Here is a 21868-nt window from a genome sequence, read left to right as displayed (position 1 = left end):
CCCCCCCACACACCACCACACCTCCCGGAGTCGCAGTGGGAAAGACAATGGGGTTAGACATGATGATGATGATGGCGATGAGGTGCTGATTTATCTTCGTGGAGACGCCTCTACAGTGGCACCGTCCGTCATTCTGTTCATCAGCGGGACAAGGCAGGGTGGGAGTCTCATTGGTCATACTTGATGTTGACAGAGAAATAAGCGGGGAGTGGGAGGGGAGGTGTGAGCGGGGGCCCATTCAGACCTCGTCAGGAGATACAATGGGGGCTCTCACATGGCTTAGCCCGGGGGTGGGCAGAGTTTCGGGATGAATAGAGGATGGCGGCCTCCGCCCCGTCAGCCGGTCCAATATCCCACATACTTGATTAAGTCAATGAGATTACACATGGATAACCGGATCTATATGGAATATAAAATAGTAAGTACAGTATCGGGGTTGGGTGTCAAATTATGAGCTCAATGTTCTTCTCAAATATTATCGCAAACATGTAATTTATGTTTACACATTGAAGTGATTGAAATTAAACTGGACACCCCTTTCACTTTGCTAAACAACCACTTGGACAGTATGTTGATAGATACATTGATTGATTGATTGATTGATTGATTGATTGAAAACCTTTATTTATCCCCGAGGGGAGATTCAGATGTCCATCACAGCATAACAGCAATTTAAAAACAGTTAATACGGTACATAACATACACTTATTTAGTACGTGTTAAAAACAAAGATGGACAAATACATAGGGCTAAAAAGAAGAGCTAAAATAAGGCTAAAATAGAGCTAAAAGTGGTGAATGGAAGAAAAGAAAAATAAACAAGTCCAATCATGATGTTAATTAATTAATTAGTTACAGTCCACAACCCATATGGTGACACATACAGTATGTTGATAGATACATATGGTGACATATATGGTGATAGATACATATGGTGATATGGTGATACATATGGTGACACGGATACACATATATGGTAGGTGTAACTGAGGGGTACAATTCCCTGACTGTATTGATAAGTATGGTATCATTAAACCACTACCGTCTTATGTACATTCCTACTGGCCATACAGTACACAGGTATCTAATGATGAACACTTCCCCACAATGACTCGGTTCCACACAAAGCTGTATTTAAGTATTTATTAGCAGCAAAAGGTACATAATATACTTTACTTTACTTCACTTTGGATGCGCTTATAAGGCAAAGGAATGTGCGTAGGCAAATCAATAACGAATGTCCATTCTCATATTACGCAGGAGATAATCATACAACCTGAATCTTAGGGAATTATATCTATGGTACACTAGTAATATAGCGGGAGATACTGGAAGGGTCCCCCCGGTTGTAAGCCAGCAAGGGTAGAGGATTTGTCGGTAGTAGAGTCTGGGTCAACGATGATAAGGAGACTCCAAGTACAGGAGACGGTGCAATAAGATCTTGATCCACAGACGAATACAGCTGTTCTCCGTAGCATGTAGCTCCACATGGAAGAAAGCTAGCCGGCCTCAGACTTCTGAGAGGCAGACTCGACGTGGCTCCTCACAGGTTAAATCCCACACACTTGTGGGTGTCGGCGATTCTCCGCTCCATTAATTACAGGACCAAAAGCAAATATAATCCAGCCGAAAAGGGCTATGCAGTCGTCGGTAGGTTATCCAGTGTACATAATCCACACGGTCCTCGTCTAGGGCCCCTCGGGTGAAAGCGCCATGGTAAGCAGCCCAGCCTGGATAAGCACTCTAGCTGATACGAGGAAACGTTGGTGATGCTGGTCACTGTAGAACTTTAGCCGCACGATACACTATACACAAATAGACTATTACTGACTTAATAGAATAGGTCAAACTCGACGGTACAGCGTTAAACTCTGACACTTCAGTTATTAATTCGCACGCGGTCTCAATGCTCTATTTGGGGCCAAACAGGCCATACTGCACCGCACGTCGTATCGTGGGTGAGGCTTCAACTTATTGGGTAACTCTCTAAGTGCTTCTGTATTCACCTGCGCCGTATTTATACGCTTAGATGAATAAACTAGTACCAGCTTTATTCCTGTCTCATATCCTTGCGCAATACCGTTCATGTCCAGGCATGTCCCCGGCGGTGACTTTGAACCCGACATTGAAGGTATGGCCATGGCGCCTGTGGACCGCTGTCCAATAGGAGAATGAAATATTATGGTCTGTACTAGGCTAAAGGGATATTCCGTGTATATGTACAAGGAATATACAAGGGATATCAAACGATATACAAATATTATGCAATATATATCAATCAATAAATATATATATTCGGTTTAATCTGATCCTTCGTAACAGTAGGGGTGTAAAGGTACACGTATCCGTACCGAACCGTTTCAGTGTGTACCGTACCGTACCGAACAGCTGTGTACCGAACGAATACAATGGTATGTTAACCACTAATGACCGCCCACCGGGGGCTGTTTTTTTCACAATCTAATATAATTATTATAATTCTTTTTTTACAAGTCGATTATTAATTTCACACTAGCAGCCACTTTAACATGAGAAAGCACTCACTCATGCTGCACACGCCCACACTTATGGCCACAAAGGAAAGGTCACTTTAAAAATAGTATAGTAACAGTGTATTGCACTACCAAGGGACCTAGCATGTCCTTCATGCTCTGTAAATAACTATGTACAAATACCGTGATGTCCCACTATGTTACCTGTTTATTGCACAATGTTGTTTATTGTTTATTGGATTCCATTATATGTTGTACTACTGTATTGCACATCGTTGCGGGCAAGACCACCCGCATTTCATTGTATACTTGTATGCCGTGACAAATAAAACTCTTGACTTGACTTGAGTGGAACATGGAAAGCCAAACTTTCCCCCACTGTACCGAAAACCCGTACCGAACCTTGACTTCAAAACCGAGGTACGTACCGTACCATGGTTTTTGTGTACCGTTACACCCCTAATATATGGTGATAGATACATATGGTGATACATACTGTATGGTGATATGGTGATACAGATACATATGGTGATACATATGGTGGTACATATGGTGATACATATGGTGATACAGATACATATGGTGATACAGATACATATGGTGATACATATGGTGATACATATGGTGATACAGATACATACACATAGGTGATACATATGGTGATACAGATACATATGGTGATACAGACACAAACATATGGTGATTTTTTTTTAACTTTGGCCATTCCGCTGGCTCTTTTTTGCGTTTATCGCATTTACTCTGGTCAAGGATGACCGACAGAAACAGGCTGAAGGGGTACAGATGGGGGGGAAGACACTCTGGGAAAGGCACGGCTGCAGTCCGGGATTCGAACTCGCTAAACCCCAGATCCGTGACGAGCACGGTTGTCCCCGGCGCCGAAATAGCGCTTGAGGTACGCGGTGAGCTACTGGAGCTCCCCTAAAACATATGGTGATTTATATGGTGATACAGATACATATGGTGATACATATGGTGGTAGATATTTGCTTATTTGTTTGTTTATTTATGGATCTCTATTAGTCTACACCCATGGATGAAAGACTATGCTTCCTGGGGTCCTAACACACAACCTACAACATTACAGTACATTACAGTAACAAAAAAACAATAACAACATAAGACACACCATAGCCTAAGCACATTCTCAACATCTTCAAAATCTCAACAAAAAAAAGAAGAAAAAAAACACACAAAGGCTCCAACCACAAATACAATACTAACTAAACTAACTAACTAAAATAACAATACTAACTAAATAAATCAGTAGCTCAACTGTATTTCACCATTCATAACAGCATCCTTCAACTTTCTTTTTTGATCCACTTTTTCTCCTTATTTTAAATGTTTCTCCCATCCCAATTTCGCCTCGCCAATTCTCCCTTCAATTCTCCCCTCCCCTGTCTCGAACGTTGCTATACTATGCCTCCCACTGGTCGGCTGCAGTGAGGACCAAGCCTTGCATCACGTGTCCCCATCCGGTACACGAGGAGGCAGCTGTCACATCTTTTCACCTGAACAGCGCAATCTCTCAGCGTGCCCCCTCACGCTGCCCACCTGTAGCAGTCGCTGTCCACAACGTCCAATCCCCACCCACCGGCTTTCCCACCCCTAACACTGCCAATTGTGTTAGTATGACGACCGGCCAAGCCGGTAGCAACACAGAGAGCTGGGCTCGATACCAGCATATCCTGCGTTAGTAGCGAGTGCCTTGCCCACTGCGCCACTCAGCCGCCCCTCCTTCAACTTTTTTTTAAAGTAAATTTGTTGCTGATCATCTTTATCTTCACAGGTATACAATTCCAGTATGCAGCAGCTCTATACATTACGGTTCTCTTAAGTGCATTTGTTCTTGGTAGAGGTTGAGTAAAATTAAGACCCACGGCATGTCTGGTGACATAGCCATGTCTAGTATTGGTGGGTTGTAGTTCTGACCACAAAGACTTAGGTTTACCAATTTTATAAATATTAATTAAACAAGAATGTTACAAGGCTGCATGCCAGCATCTGATCCACTCTAAGCCAAGACAGAGCGGCATGCATTCCCCCAACACTGCTCCTCACAGAGCAGCAGAGGGCGAGAGGGATGGGAATTGATACGATTTTATCGATACGTTTCCATTATCGATTCTGCTTATCGATCCGATTCTTTATCGATTCCCTTATCGATTCCTGATACATTTATAATTTAGATAAATTGGAAATGCAACAGAACTAAGCTGGTTAGAATAACAACATGCAACTTGACATTTCTGATAGTCATTTATCATTTATTGTTGAGCCCCCATGTCAGTAAAAAATTTATTAACTATGCACTTAAATAAAATTATATATTTGAGAACTAATTTAATCTATTGGACTGTAGTTGCATTCAACAGGTTGTTATTGCAAAAGAGAATTTGTTAGCAATAACCTACCTGTATAAATAAAGGTTAAAAGTAAAAACATAACTGACACATAAGTAACATCTAGGAAAGCAATTCACCTACAGAAATTCCGAGGCTTCTACCTCCTCTGATGTCGTGCGCACGCACGCCCCCACCCGTGCCAGCTCAGTGTTCTCTCTCTGTCTCTTTCTGCAATGAGCATGGCTATTTAGCTAGCTAGCGGCTAACGTTACTTTACCATGTAAATGAATGACTAGAATGCAAAGCACTTTCAGTTTTCACTGCACACACAAAACTGTCGCAATATCGAGCCCTTTAGGTTTTCCTAGTCAAGGAATTAAATAGTCTGCTATGGCTGCATGCGTGGCGCTAACGTTATTGTTTTTAAATGCGCAACTGTCGGAAAAACATGGTATCGATAAGAGGAATCGATAGTCACGGAGGCATGCGATTCCAGGAATCGGACAATTAGGAACCGGTTCCCAATCGATTCCGATTCTTGATTCCCATCCCCAGAGACGTGCCGCTCTATTCTGAGCGAGCTGAAGTTTCTCTAGATCCCGCTTTGAAGCGATCTACCAAATTGTTGGGCAGTAGTCCAAGTGGGATAGGACTAAAGCTTTTAACATTAGTTTAGTCTTCTCACTCAATAGATGAGCACACCTTCTGATCGTTGAAATACTCCTACTAATTTTAGCCATTACAGTATGTTATTAATGTGCCTTGACCAAGCAAGCTTTTCATCATTCAATAATCACACCCAACAACTTGGCCTCTCTAACCTGCTCAATAGCAGCACCATTCAACACAATATTTAGTTCCTGATCCGTTCATTAACTTGTTTTGAGTAATCCAATTAGAAACCAGCATTAACTCTTCTTGGAGCAACGTATTAACCAAGTTATCTTTCTCTGCAGAGACATACATTGTCGTGTCATCCGCATACATTTCCATGCTGATGCAGATAAATATGGTGAACATTTGGTGATACATATGGTGATAAATATGGTGATACAGAGATACATATGGTGATACATAACATATGGTGATACATATGGTGATACATATTGTGATACAGATACATATGGTGATACATATGGTGATACAGATACATATGGTGTGACGTACGTGGGTTGGTCATTATCATTGTTACTGTATTTGGAAGACCATGTGAACATCAGGTTAGTATAATTAGTATGGGTTGTGTTATTTTTGTTTGTGTGGTGTGTCATCTTCTAATTCTGTTTTTCTTTCTTCCTTCCCCAGATACCACTCATCCCACTGATTGAGCTGATTGCACCTGCTTGGTGCACCTGTGGGCAGTCAGTGGAATGAGTGGTTATAGTCTGGAAGATGACACACACGGGGCGCCTCACTTGAATCACTGCCACGTTCCAGAGTGGAGTGAGGAGGTTGCCCTTCTCGCCTAGCTGTTTTGTGAAGCGATACTGTGTGGCTTGGTGCCATTTACCACATAAGTGTGGATTGATCCTCCTAGCTGTGGTGTCCTATGATGGACACATTGTTATATTAGTTATTAAGTGTTTGTTTGTATATATGTATATCTTGTTTGTCCTCCCCTACCTTTTCCCCTGTGCACCATGGAGGAGGTTTAAATTCCTACCTCCATTAAACATATAATTTACTATTTGGAAAACATCTTGTGTTGTGGCTTTCTTACCTACCTGGGACATTGCTTTAAATGCATTTACTGAGAGAGGCTGTTTTTTTGTTCATGTGCAGCCGGCTCCAGTTATTATTCTGTGTGGTCCTTAGACCTTTGTACATGACATGGGGGCTCGTTAGTTTACACAATTGTATAGTTCGTTGTTTGTTATGTAACATTGTAACTTGTCGATTGGAGCATGTCAGGTAAGATAGCATTTTTTTTTTCATTGGTAAGTTATATTGTTGTGTTTCCATTTTCCGTGCTACACAGTTTGATTGATGTAAACCGTTCTTGTGTGTAATACTCTTAACTAATCTTTTTTCTGCCACATAGGTAACAGGGCGATCACCTGCCTGGTTAGTGGGAGGGGGGCACGCGTCGTAATTCCGGTGGAGCGCGCAATGAAATCGGTAAGCGACTGAAGATATGTGTAGCCTCGTCCCGCTAGGGGGGTAGTTTAGCTGGGGATATGCTAGAGTGACACAGGTGATCCTAGTTAGGTGGTTAGGACCAACGTTTATTGTTTTCATGAATGGTAGATGTGGGCATTAAATCAGATTGGTTAAAATATATACTGCGGAATGTGGCGATTAAATGTGTTACGCACGGATATTGTGGAGTAGGTGAGTGGATGTTTCCTGGTGCCTGTTATTTGTTTGGTGGTAACGCGGGTTGCTATGGGAGCACAGGGTATTTATACATATGTTATTTGTGGCATAGTCATATTCTGCAAGAGGTATGGCTGGGGCAGCTTTTACTTTGGACGTTTTTTTGGCGGACCCTACGAGGGATCAAATTGATATCTGCACAAAAATAGACTTGTGTAGTGTCGCCAAACATTATGGCATTACTGTCCAAAGTTCGAAAAGTAAGGAGGAGTTGAAAGCAATCGTGCTGGCTGGGTTGTTGGATAAAAATACATTTAGTTTGCCCATAGCCCAGGGAAATGTCTCTGAGAATGTCGCGCACGGCGAGGCGGCTGGCAAGTCTAGTGAGGACACTGGTGGTTTAGATCGAAACGCTGGTGCGGTACAAAAATGGAGAGGTGGCATTACCAAGGGGGAGGAGGATGACAGTGATAACTCTGTACACTCAGGACGTGCCTCTGTTTCTTCTCCCACTCTTAAATCGAGTAGACGTTTGGCCCGTCTCCAGATGGAGGAGAGAGCGGCTATGCGAGACAGGGATGAGAGGAAGGAAGAGAGAGACAGGGAAGAGAGAAGGGAGGAAAGAGAGATGAGAAGGGATATTGAGATGAGAAGGGAAGAAAGAGAGTTGCTGAGGGAAAAGGAGGAGAAGGACAGGGCGCTCCAGGTGACTATAAGAAGGATGGAGTTGGAGAGTGGTGGCTCTTCCTCCTCCTCAACTGAAGTCTCCCAGGCCCCTTTTGATGTTAGTCAGCATATTTCTTTGGTTCCCATTTTTCGGGAGTCTGAGGTGGAATCATATTTCTCTGCTTTTGAGCGTATAGCGTGGGCTTTGCATTGGCCAAAGGACATGTGGGCGATTTTATTACAATGCAAACTCACGGGTAGGGCTCAGGAGGCGTGCCAGTCATTATCGTTGAATGACAGCTTGGTATATGAGAAAGTGAAGAGTGCTGTCTTGCGTGTATATGAATTGGTGCCGGAAGCGTATAGGCAACGTTTTAGGGCACTAAGTAAATCCCCTTCTCAAACACATGTTGATTTTTCTCGTGAACAGCGAATTCTGTTTAATCGATGGTGTTCGGCGTGTGAAGTGGATGATGTAGCAGCTTTGAGTGAGTTGGTCCTCATTGAGCAATTTAAGACCTGCATGCCCGAGCGCATCGTAGTGTATTTAAATGAACGCAAAGTATCTACTCTCCAGGAAGCTGCAATTTTAGCAGACGAGTTCGCATTGACCCACAAATATGTGGGAATCGCACATGTTTCGGTGCGTGATGGGGTGTATGTTGGTGGCAGCTCGTTCTCTCCGTTTCGGGGAGGTGACGAGCGAGCATTCTGACCTCGCTCACCGCCGTCTCGAAATGCCTTGGGTGACGAGCGAGCATTCCGACCACGCTCACCGCCGTCTGAAAAGGCCACCTTTGTGTGTCATTATTGTAAGAAAGAAGGGCATTTTATGAGGGACTGTCATGCGCTAAGGGATCGACAGGAGACCAGGGAGTCAGCCCAGGAACCGAAAGGGGTGGGGTTGATTGGTACAGTGTCATGTCCTGACCAGAATAGCTCTTTTGAACCCTCTTTGTTTGATGGTTATGTGTCCCTGTCGGGTAAAGTTGGGGACTACCAACGGGTGAGAATACTCCGTGATACAGGAGCCTCTCAATCGTTCATCCTGGCTGATGTATTGCCATTGGATGTGGACTCCTGTCAGTCGAGTGAATTGGTGAGAGGTATTGACATGGGGTGTGTGCGCGTGCCGTTGCATAAGGTGCATGTACAGTCTGCACTGATCACAGGTTGCTTTCCGGTCGCGGTTCGCCCATGTTTTCCCGTAAGGGCCGTGGATTTCGTCATGGGGAATGATATCGCTGGGGGTAAGGTCGTCCCTGTGTTGGAGGTTGAAGACACTCCATTTACTAACTCATTGTGTGACCAATGTCCCTTCTATTTGTGCTGTCACTAGGGCACAGGAGCGGAAGCGAGACCAGGGTCTAGCATTGGGTGACTGTCTGTGGTGAGTTTTGCAAATTGGCGGTGGCGCAGCATTTTGAGGCGGGGGATGAGGTGTTTATTGTGCTGCCCACGCCTGGTACTGTGCTCACTGCCCGGTTCTCAGGACCTTATGTGGTCAAAAGAAAGGTGTCTGCCACTAAGTATATGTTGTATACGCCCGAGCGGCGGAGTAGGACACGCTGGTGTCATGTGAATAGGCTAATGAAAGGTTCTGCCCGCGTCTCGTCGGAGTTGGGATGCGACAGGGTTGTTGGTTCACATGCTGGGTTGTGTTCTATTGTGCCTTGCAGGACGCAGAGTGCTGATGTTGGGAGTGCAAACCCCGTTAAGCGGTTTGCGTATCGGTGTCCGGTGGCGATGAGGGAGGTCATGGGGAGAGTGGCTCTGTGCCCCTGACAAAAGAAAAAGGGGGCTAGCTTCACCTGGCCATGGTCCCTGGAACTCTCCTTGCCTTCTAGCTCTCATGGCTAATGTGTCTCTCCATTCTTTTTGTACTACAGGAGGGTGAACGTAATGACGGTGCCTGTCTTGTTCCCGTTATGGCCTCGGTAGGAGGAATGCACCGGCCACGTTCTGACGGCTGATGCATGTGGTATTGGGAGGGTGATGTTTATTTATTTCTGTTCTGTTGGTGCTAATCTGATGTTGGTTAAGATAGGTAGCAATGTTTTGCTAACCCTGCGGGTTCGCTCTTATGGGGGAGGTGTGACGTACGTGGGTTGGTCATTATCATTGTTACTGTATTTGGAAGACCATGTGAACATCAGGTTAGTATAATTAGTATGGGTTGTGTTATTTTTGTTTGTGTGATGTGTCATCTTCTAATTCTGTTTTTCTTTCTTCCTTCCCCAGATACCACTCATCCCCCTGATTGAGCTGATTGCACCTGCTTGGTGCACCTGTGGGCAGTCAGTGGAATGAGTGGTTATAGTCTGGAAGATGACACACACACGGGGCGCCTCACTTGAATCACTGCCACGTTCCAGAGTGGAGTGAGGAGGTTGCCCTTCTCGCCTAGCTGTTTTGTGAAGCGATACTGTGTGGCTTGGTGCCATTTACCACATAAGTGTGGATTGATCCTCCTAGCTGTGGTGTCCTATGATGGACACGTTGTTATATTAGTTATTAAGTGTTTGTTTGTATATATGTATATCTTGTTTGTCCTCCCCTACCTTTTCCCCTGTGCACCATGGATGAGGTTTAAATTCCTACCTCCATTAAACATATAATTTACTATTTGGAAAACATCTTGTGTTGTGGCTTTCTTACCTACCTGGGACATTGCTTTAAACGCATTTACTGAGAGAGGCTGTTTTTTGTTCATGTGCAGCCGGCTCCAGTTATTATTCTGTGTGGTCCTTAGACCTTTGTACATGACATATGGTGATACAGATACATATGGCGATATACAGTATATGGTGATAGATACATATGGTGATATACAGTATATGGTGATACAGATACATATGGTGATACCATCTATTGTTTGTGATGCTGTCCATATGCAGCGTCCGTGTCGGGTGTTTTTGTCCCTGTAGTGTACCATAGTCTGCCATACTGTGAAACTCTGTGGATATGCCTTTGTTTCGCTGACACAAAGTTGGATTCATGTACATTGACTGTATTTGGCGGAATCTAAAAGTGAATTAACCCGCGCACCCTGTACAGAATGACAATAAAAGCTACATACATGAACACCATGACGATAAAAGCTACGTACATGAACACCATGACAATAAAAGCTATGTATGTGAACACCATGACAATAAAAGCTATGTATGTGAACACCATGAAGATAAAAGCTACGTACGTGAACACCATGACAATAAAAGCTACGTACGTGAACACCATGACAATAAAAGCTATGTATGTGAACACCATGACGATAAAAGCTACGTACGTGAACACCATGACAATAAAAGCTATGTATGTGAACACCATGACGATAAAAGCTACGTACGTGAACACCATGACAATAAAAGCTATGTATGTGAACACCATGACGATAAAAGCTACGTACGTGAACACCATGGCGATAAAAGCTTTGTACCCGAACACATGAAAATAAAAGCTACATACATGAACACCATGACGATAAAAGCTATGTACGTGAACACCATGGCGATAAAAGCTTTGTACGCGAACATCATGACAATAAAAGCTACGTACACGAACACCATGACAATAAAAGCTATGTACGTGAACACCATGACAATAACAGCTACGTATGTGAACACCATGATAATAAAAGCTACATACGTGAACACCATGACGAAGAACATTCTCAGCTGGGGACTGGGACTTCCAGGCACCTTCAAATATACATCCTGAGGCTCCCCTGGTGCCTAGATGGAGAAAAAGAAGAGAAGAAAAAGTAAACAAACCTCCCATTCCCATTTTCAAAGTAGATGGATTGTGCAAGATGGTCTCTTTCAGTTACATACGTTTTCTTAAAAATAAGTTGCGTTTAATGTAATTTATCCGTCTACCAATTTTAAAGAAGATATTTTTAGTAAGATTAAAATAATAACTATATAAAAAAATTAATTAGTAAATAAATGAACATTGTCTCACCAACATCTTGGTCTGGCAAATGACATTGGGATCACTACAGCGCACTGAGATGTGAGTGCTGGCATCTGGGTCGCCAACTGGTACCCCCAGAGAGAGAGAGAGGACGGAGAGAGAGAGATCCAACAGAGCATTTAGTAAAGCACCTGATGGCGCACACACTGTAATGTGTGTGTGTGTAATGTTTGTGCATGCATATAAGTAGGCTGTGTGCTAATGCTCCCTTCCACTGTACTGAACACACACATGCACAGACACACAAACACAGGTGCAGCCCCCCGCGCGCACACACATACACCATGTGTGCCATCAGGTGTTACTAAATACTTTGATCTCTCTCTCTATTTCTAAGACAGACACACACACATAGACAGACACACGCATGCACACACATAGACAGACACGCATGCACGCACACACAGACACAGAGAGCGAGCGGCAGGCAGGCAGGCAGGCAGGCAGGCAGGCAGGCAGGCAGGCAGGCAGGCAGGCAGGCAGGCAGGCAGGCAGGCAGGCAGGCAGGCAGGCAGGCAGGCAGGCAGGCAGGCAGGCAGGCAGGCAGGCAGGCAGGCAGGCAGGCAGGCAGGCAGGCAGGCAGGCAGGCAGGCAGGCAGGCAGGCAGGCAGGCAGGCAGGCAGGCAGGCAGGCAGGCAGGCAGGCAGGCAGGCAGGCAGGCAGGCAGGCAGGCAGGCAGGCAGGCAGGCAGGCAGGCAGGCAGGCAGGCAGGCAGGCAGGCAGGCAGGCAGGCAGGCAGGCAGGCAGGCAGGCAGGCAGGCAGGCAGGCAGGCAGGCAGGCAGGCAGGCAGGCAGGCAGGCAGGCAGGCAGGCAGGCAGGCAGGCAGGCAGGCAGGCAGGCAGGCAGGCAGGCAGGCAGGCAGGCAGGCAGGCAGGCAGGCAGGCAGGCAGGCAGGCAGGCAGGCAGGCAGGCAGGCAGGCAGGCAGGCAGGCAGGCAGGCAGGCAGGCAGGCAGGCAGGCAGGCAGGCAGGCAGGCAGGCAGGCAGGCAGGCAGGCAGGCAGGCAGGCAGGCAGGCAGGCAGGCAGGCAGGCAGGCAGGCAGGCAGGCAGGCAGGCAGGCAGGCAGGCAGGCAGGCAGGCAGGCAGGCAGGCAGGCAGGCAGGCAGGCAGGCAGGCAGGCAGGCAGGCAGGCAGGCAGGCAGGCAGGCAGGCAGGCAGGCAGGCAGGCAGGCAGGCAGGCAGGCAGGCAGGCAGGCAGGCAGGCAGGCAGGCAGGCAGGCAGGCAGGCAGGCAGGCAGACAGACAGACAGACAGACAGACAGACAGACAGACAGACAGACAGACAGACAGACAGACAGACAGACAGACAGACAGACAGACAGACAGACAGACAGACAGACAGACAGACAGACACACACACACACACACACACACACACACACACACACACACACACGTATCCCTCTCCATCCAGACTCAGTGGAGGAGACAGGTGATCGGTGCGCTCGCTAATGGGGCTAATAGGATCACCTGGTGGGTGCTGCCAGGGGGCCAGACGGATGGCCTTCTTCAGGAAGCAGAGCTCCGGGTGGTAGAGGCGGAAGGCCTGGTCCATGACGTGCGGCGTGGGCTCCACGCTCACCTGACAGATGGCCAGCGGTTTTCCATCCTCCGCCTTGAACGTCACCTAGGAGAGGGAGGGTGGGGTGGACGTTCAAAGGTCAGACATTAGTGACGTCAGCGGCAAGGCACTTGGGTGTACAGTCGCTGCAACAGTAGGCTCACTTCGCCTCATCACGACTAGCCAGGTTTTAGGCGTGCTGTTGTCGACCTGGCGCACAGTGAGCGTCGCTATTATCTTTAGAACCTGGCCGAACCTGGCCAAACCTGGCAGGACCCTGGCTGAGACACCTTTCACAACCTGGCCAGACCTGGCCAAAAGCAGACTGGGACTGTTGTATCATCATGGTTTAGCCTGTGTACCACAGTTGATGGTGTACATTTTTGAAAGGTTGCCTAGAAACTGGAGAGTTTACAAGAAACACAATGGAGACACAAACCCAACCATACCATGCTAGACCATGGCTAGCCCCCGCATGGCTGAACATAGCGAATGGAGAATGTGGCGTTTATCTAATAATATTCAATAATAAAAGGTAGAAAACATCTTTCTTACATTAGCAAAAAACTGCCAATGTCCGACAAGACATAAACCCAATCATACCGTACATAACATGGTAGTTCATGCTAGTTTAGCACAAATTAATGGCAGCGGATACAAACCAGCTAGCCTAGCTGTTGGGCCAAAAACACCTCTCCTGGACTTTTAAGCTAGTGGTCCGTATCCGACATATCTGCAGTTCACTAGAGTGTATGTGGGCACACTAACTGACATGTTACAACTTAAAGTAGGAGCAAAATCAAGAAGAGAACAGCAAAATGACAGCATTAACAGTGCGCAAGCTTATATGGAGGGGGTGGGAGGTTGGGTTAGGACAAAATATTGTCAGAGTTGTACAGGGTTCTATGAATTTAGAACTGTCACAGCTTCAGTCTCAAACCCAACCTTTCAGAGTCTGCTCCTCCGGAATTTACTCTCTCAAAATGTGGTTTGTTCAAAACACATTTGGACTGAGAAAGCTCTGAATACGCCAACTGGCGCGATACCTTGATGTGAAGGTGTTCTTTTTCATCAAGGTACATCTACATTGACTGACTCACATCCAATATTCCTATTATTTGTCACCTTTTACAGAGCAGGAAGGAAGACAGAGAGGTGACTTGTTTTGATACGAGTCAACTCTCTCTTTAAAAGATGCTCTATATGATTTTTCAGCCACTAGATCTGCATCAGACGACAACAATGGAGCGATTTGGCCACACCTCCCCTTACGCGTTGCAGTCAATATGAATTAAGATAGAGCGAGTGAATATCCTAATTCTCGCCTAAAATATGTGAAACCGTTTAGGTGGAGAACATTTACTTACAAGCAAGCCGCCAGACTTGCCTGGCTGACAAAATTCAGATCAAACTGTCAAACTAGGCATTGCAGATCAAATATGAAATAGGCAATTGCATATCCCATTTCTCGCCTAATTGTTGCGAACCCTTTAGGTGGAAAAAGAGAACGTTTACGAGCAAGCTGCCATCTTGAAAAACCGATACACTCAAGTCATTGTCTAATCTTCATAAATGCAGGGAGGGGCACCAGTTTCAAAGGTGAGTCTAAGGGCCCTTTCTCACTCATTGCTCTGTGTCGAATCAGACCCGGCTCGCATCAGAAAAGGGTGTGTCTGTCTGAGTGAGAACGCTGTCCCCCGTCCCCGCCCCCCGCTGATTCGTCCCCGGGGGCGCTGAACCGGGACCGATGAAATAGGTGGTCTCAGGTGCGCACTAGTGGGGGCGGTTAGGCCTGGCAATTTTGTTTGCCATTGCTATGTCTATACATTGTTCGAATGCATTTATTTCTATTAGACCAGTGGTGCCCAACCAGTCGGCCGTGGTCGACCAGTAGATCAATGACATGCAATATAATTGCCACAAGCGATGGGATAATGTTAGCTTCTGAACAGGCTAGCTAACTAGCGTTAGCCGTTGCTGTATACTATACTTTCTTGTTCGAATGCATTTATTTCTATTAGACCAGTAGTGCCCAACCAGTCGGCCGTGGTCGACCAGTAGATCAATGACATTCAATATAATGCATATAATCGATGCAGCAATGTTACTAGTAAAGGCTAAGCTAACTAGCGTTTAGCCGTTAGCTTAGCGCTATCGTTAAAACGCTCAAAAGCGGACTCTACAACACCATCCATTCGTGATAAAATGGGGTGGGTTATATTGACAAGGCTTGACAACAGAGGTTCAAATATAACTTCATATTTATTAGTTATTTGTTTCTTTATATCAGCATCCATTCTCCAGTCTCCGTGTTAACACTTCCTGTGTTTACATTTCGAGCGTGACATCATCGACTACGGCAAGCTTACAAGCTCAAAACGCAAACCGTAAACAAAACCCAGAGCGCACCAAGACTGAAGTGTGTACACAAACTAGAGGGAGGAGAGGGGGGGGGGGAGTTCGGCACGGAACTCGGAATGAGGACGGCACGGAGCTGATTCGACCCCGATGTTGAGTGAGAAAGCCCCCTAAGGGCGTTTTCACACTGTTGCTCCGTTCCTTTCCATTCCACCCCCGAGAGCGATAGCCCCCCCTGCCCCTGCTGGCCAGCTCCCACACTACAATCTCGCTTTGTTCCCGACAGTGGCACGAGACGTGCACACGCACGTTTGACAGTGATATGCGCTGCATATTTGCGAGTGCTCTCTTGACTAAGTATGACCAGTTCCGCAGGAATTTTTATTAAACATTCTTATATTGTCGCGGGTCTTGTGCAGTGGAGCTTGTGCCACTGTCATTAAACTGGTAAAAGAAATGCTTTTGAAATGTAAAATAATAGACCTAAAATGCTGATAATAAATCATATTCAGCCTATGGATTTCCTTTGTCCATAATGCACGTTGCGCGTGACACCTGTTTGAGCTGCGGGATGAGGCGTGTTTGTTTCTGACGGAGAATTCGTCCCAGCTCGCTGCCCACCTCTCCGATCCCTACTGGATAACACGGCTAGCATATTTGTCTTGCATATTTGCTAAAATGAATGGACTTGCTGTCACTACAAGGTGAAAACACAAGCATCCTGTCGCTCAATGATAAAATACAAGCGTTTACGAGGAAACTCGAGCTCTGGAGTAGAAATGGGCCGGATTTCCAGAGCTTAATGAATTCATGGAGGAAAATGAACTGAATGTGAACAGAGTGAAGATGTCTATAACAACTCCAAGCCCTTCTTGAATGTATTTCCCAGAGGAAATCAAGCGACCGCATCTTAACACATTGACGGCCACAGGGATTAGACGGGCCCCACTCTAGACGACCAGCATATGTAAACAGACTTGGGGCTGTTTGTAGAGCTAAATCTATACTTTATAGTATTGCTATCTGTCCATTCTCATCAATCGAGACCATAAACCGTCCCTTCAAAATGGATTAAAGAAATAATTTTTTCATCAATACGTTCTCATTTTATAGCGCCGTGAATATAAGCGTTATACGGCATTTGGTCTAGTATATTTCCTGGAAGGCGAGATAAAGGGCTAATAGCTACTAACGTTATATCCAATGGCATTTCCGTTATACAAAAGCTACAGTTAAAACTCAAAGACGTCGTTTCTGATTATTGATTACCAATAACCGCGTTCGTCTAAGTAGCCACATACGCTGGTCGGCTGGTTGAGCATCATAGCAAGCTCTGATCAGCATGTAATTTACGCGAAAAAGATCTTACCATGAGCCGGTTGGATCCTCCCGAGCATTTCTCCGTTATCAATCGCCATCTGGTAGATCGATATGTCCATTGGCTGATGATAAATCCCCTTATTGCATAGTGAAATCCGCAATCCAAAACGTATTCCGTGTAACAGACAATAGCTATAGCTTCAGGTGAGTAGAAAACTACATTAGAGATAAAAAAAAATAAAGACAACTTCGGCCACAGGGAACACTGCATTATCGCGATAGTGCCCCTAAGAGGATCTGGCCGGTAATGCACTTTCTCGAATTCAAAGAGTAGGGTACATCTGCAGTGCAGCTCGGCGACCTTGAATAGGTTATTAAAATGGAATAAAAGCCAAAACAACTTGCCACAGATATATCCGTCCTTCTGTCCATTAAGCATGGATTCGAAATCCGGATATATCCGTGCTTGGGCGCCATTGTGTTAAAGACAGTGTTTCAGTCCAAGCATGCAATGCAGTGTTTCAGTCCATGCAATCTTATTTATTATTTAAATATTGTATTCAACTTTGCCATGGCACTGCCATGTTGCCACTGACAACATCTGGTGTATTTGATAGTGGGAAGACTGGATGCTGTTCACCAGTGTATTGTAATCTGGTGTGATTTTGTACAAGCTCCCACGCGCATTCCCATATTCCGATACGCGCAATAATATTATTTTTTTTGTATTTAATTTTTTTATAATTTTTTAAACATAACATAAAATTAGACATACAAGCATTAACAGTAAACATCCAATGAAATCACCATTTAAATAAATGTAGTATACGAGATATACACCTAATACTTGCTATCTAATACCCTACATACATATGCTCTCGCTCGCTCGCCCACCCCCCCCCCGGACCCCCACTTGGATAATCCATCCATTATCATTAGTTCCTAACCAGGCACTACCATTCATATGCTAGCTTTTATTCTCTCCACCACTTCTAGCCAGATTGCAATTTTGGCTTCACTGACACCTAAAATTCACATCGAGATATGTAAGAACCCATACCTTACGACAAATTTTTTCCAGTTGAAACCATCGTGATGCTATCAGCTTTTTAGCCGCTGTGAGACCAGATAAAACTAATCTCTTTAGCTGTATAGGGGCTCCATACTGAAAAACATCATTCAACAGCAATACAGAGGGGTGTACAGGTATGTTCAGAAATAAGAAATTTGATAATTGCTGGGCCACTTCTTTCCAGAATATCTTAACTGGTGGGCAATCCCAATACATGTGCATAAATGTACCCTCATCCCCATTTGTACATAAGGAACATCTGGAGTCTTGTTTAAGTCCCATTCTGTTCAATCTTATAGGAGTCAGGTATGTCCTATGAATATAGTTAAGATAAATTTGTTGATGGTCCGGGTTACGTGACGCAATTCGAACGTTTGCCCAGACTTCTTGGCAATCAAAATTTATTTCCAAGTCTGGTATATCCCTCCTCCAGATTAAGTCTAGGGGGAGGATTCCATACGAGGACGTTAGTAATTGATGATAAAAATCAGATACGAAACCTCTCAATGTCTCTCTTTCATAGACGAATTTGTGATATCTGTGGTGCTCAATTGGTATCCTTAATGGGACTCCATGAGCCTTCGGTTTTCGTGCGTTCGTGCATGCGCGAGGAAACATAATACCAATAATCTAGCCAGCGTTGATTTCAGGATGATTCGATAATCAGGCGAAAAATGGCAACGTGATAAGTGGATTTGACTAAAGGGCTGTTTTGACGGAGTTCCCTGGAATTACACAGTATCACTCTACAACTATACTCATATTCACCACGGTATAAAACGGAAATGTATAGATGAAAAAAATCAGTTTTTTTGCACGTTGACCGGAAGAAACCCACTGACAATCGACGGCGTTATTATATCCATAGGTATAATATAAAATATAGGGTTAGCTCTACAAACAAGGTGAGCGCTTACATGGGGTTAATGGGTGGCAAGGCCAGATGCACTTCCCGGAAGGGGCGTGGCATGCAATGTGTTAAGGCCGGAGCGTCTACCAAAACAAAGAATCTCTGATAACAACACACACAGTGTGACGTCATTCTCTGTTCAGGACACCACACACTATATCCTTACATAGCAAAAATCGTTGGTGCTGTATTAATGTTCAAAATATCAAATCACAACACAGCCTTGTCAGAAAAGGAAAATAAAGTACTAATCGACCACAGGAAAAAGGTACATAATGTATGTTTGTAATATATTTACATATACGTATTGGCAAAAGTCCAAAACAAATGCCGCGACCAGGAGCTGAACCGCTGAAGTTGCGGGCGAGTGCTCTCACCACTATCTAACTATGATTATAGTTGAGGTTAGTTTTAACATTTGCTTAACGATTACGGTTAAGACATAAAGTTAGGCTTCGATCCCCAGCAGGGGAACTTAAAGGTTTTCTGAAAATGTAAAAAGTTAAAAGAGATTGGAATACGTACACATGGTACATTTATACATGATACAATATGTAAATATATTACTTATGGGATATAACATAACCTACATTATATACTCTTTTTCCTGTGGTCAATTACTAGTTTATTTACATATTTTAAGCGAGATCGAGCTGCAAATCGAGATCCTTTAAAGAAAGGTAGTGTAGGCCCCAAGGTGCCATTCCTTACTTCTTTCATTACACATTCCGGTCATAAACTATATACAGTGTATACATATAAGGTTCTGGAAAGCAGCCCTGAAAAGTGTGGAGTTCTATCTTAAGATTCCACCAGAGAGCATAACGTGACTCCTTTCAGCAGGAGTACAGGAGTTGGCTTCGCTGCGATCCGACATCACTCAAACTATTCAAACCCCCGCAGACCCACAGGATCCCCTTTGAAGTCTGCTGGATCAAAATAGCCCTCAGGATCTGTGTAGTTGAACATACAGATGCATGCATATATGCACTAATCACACGCTTACATATGCATGCCTGTAAACACATACATACACATGCTAATGTGACGGGCAGTCAAAAGGCTGCCGAGACGGCATCTAGGTTTTGCGAGTCCACCAGGTGACGCGCACAGAGCGCTCCTGTTCCGTCAGTGTGGACATTCACTCTTCTACTCCCAGAAGGGGGTGAGGTTAACTAAATGTTTTTTTTTTATCCACTTTTTCTCCCCATTTTCAATTTTTCTCCCATCCCAATTTCGTATTATCCTATTCTTCCCTCCCCTGTCTTGAACGTTGCTAGACTATGCCTCCCACTGGTCGGCTGTAGTGAGGACAGAAGCCTTGCATCACGTGTCCCCTCCGAGAAGGTTGCATCTTTTCACCGCAGCAGCTCGAACTCTCAGTGGCGAGGATTAACGCGTGGGAGGCTCACGCTGCCCCCGCTACTTCCTGCTTCCGCCGCACCGGCGTCACCAAACAGACCTGTAGGAGTCGCCGCAGTGGCGGCTCGCCACTAGGGGCGCTCGGGCGCCGCCCCCCCTCAGGCCCTACCCTGGTTATATGAGAGAACAAGAAAAATAAGTTTTTAGTTTTTAGTTTTATAGCCCTATAAATAATATAAACATGTTTAAAATTAATAATATTTACTCATTTTAAGTATGTTTGTGTTTCCAATGCACAATATAACGTTATTATCGCAATTAAAAAACATCGTTTTCCAGAGCAGGAAGTGACATCAAGTTTTTTTTAATTTTTAAATTTTTTCGTATTTCTCGGCCCGGGCTATACGCGATAGCGCTCTGAGTGCGCGTCACAGTTTGATCGCTGTATCCGTCACAGCCAATCAGTGCATACCGCGTTGTGCGTTGAAATATGACTATTATGTTGGAATCCGGGCGCGATTTGAAGCGGTCTAGCCAGTAGCGTCAAGAATATCTGTAGCCGCATTTCGCGGAGACGCTCTCTGATTGGCCGACGCCAGTATTTTTTTCCGTAGCAGAATTTCACAGAGACGATCTCTGATTGGCCAAATCCAATTTCTAATGTTCCAATTCTAGCTTCCTAGGTTGGTCGGTGGAGATAGTTGTGTTGTTGTGAGAATGATGCAGGCAGCTGTTTGTCTTAGACGAGCGTGCCGTGACTGCAAGTTCTTTAGACTGTTAAGCTTAGGCACTCTTTCAAAGTTGGTTAAGGTTAGAGTTTGTCTTAGAGCATGGCGATAGAACGCCAGGTAGTTTGCAGGCTGTTCGAGGCGGAAATGGACAAAGACACAGCTCTTCACTCACACAGCTTGTTGGCTAACAACAAGCTATATGGATGCGGAGGGACAACAATGGATGGACATCAACACAGGCTGGATGGACAATGCCATGGAGTGGATATACTTTATCAACAAGCCAACAACAAGGTAGATTAGCGATCTTAACTCTAGTTTAATACATGATACGTTGTCTACTGATGCCGCATAACGTTGTAACGTTACAGCTTTCAGCTAACGTTAGCTACTGCTAGCTGTTAGCTCCGTTATCTTAGCTGGCCACTTTTATAATTACTTCATGGAAACGGAGTAACGTTAACGTTTAAACGTTATGTCGAGGTCATACAATACTACAGTCGACATAAGGTTAATGTTACCCCGTTTCCATGAAGTGTTTAAATAGCAGCAATCTTGTTGAAAATGTAACTTTACTAAAATGCTCTCTCTCTCTCTCTCTCGCTCTCTCTCTCTCTCTCTCTCTCTCTCTCTCTCTCGCTCTCTCTCTCTCTCTCTCTCTCTCTCTCTCTCTAATTTCGCCGCATGTGGGGCATAACCACTCAGACAATGAATGGTAACTTGTTTAAAATAACGAGCT

At 44.9% G+C, this 21868-nt stretch overlaps 1 protein-coding gene across 1 annotated transcript in view; it reads right to left on the bottom strand.

Annotated features, from left to right (window-relative positions):
- Positions 1–21868, bottom strand: part of nphp4 (nephronophthisis 4) — a gene marked incomplete at both ends in the record, with an annotated part of 904050 nt that overhangs the window by 68737 nt on the left and 813445 nt on the right. The window contains 4 exons of the mRNA XM_084333446.1: positions 11488–11573; positions 11803–11879; positions 13286–13442; positions 13587–13707. Coding sequence (XP_084189572.1) covers positions 11488–11573; positions 11803–11879; positions 13286–13442; positions 13587–13707 — 441 coding nt within the window. The remainder of the gene's footprint in view (positions 1–11487; positions 11574–11802; positions 11880–13285; positions 13443–13586; positions 13708–21868) is intronic.

This window comes from Notolepis coatsorum, assembly GCF_963971535.1.
Source record: "Notolepis coatsorum genome assembly, chromosome: 17".
NCBI lineage: Eukaryota > Metazoa > Chordata > Actinopteri > Aulopiformes > Paralepididae > Notolepis > Notolepis coatsorum.
This window is presented reverse-complemented; position numbering and strand designations above follow the sequence as displayed.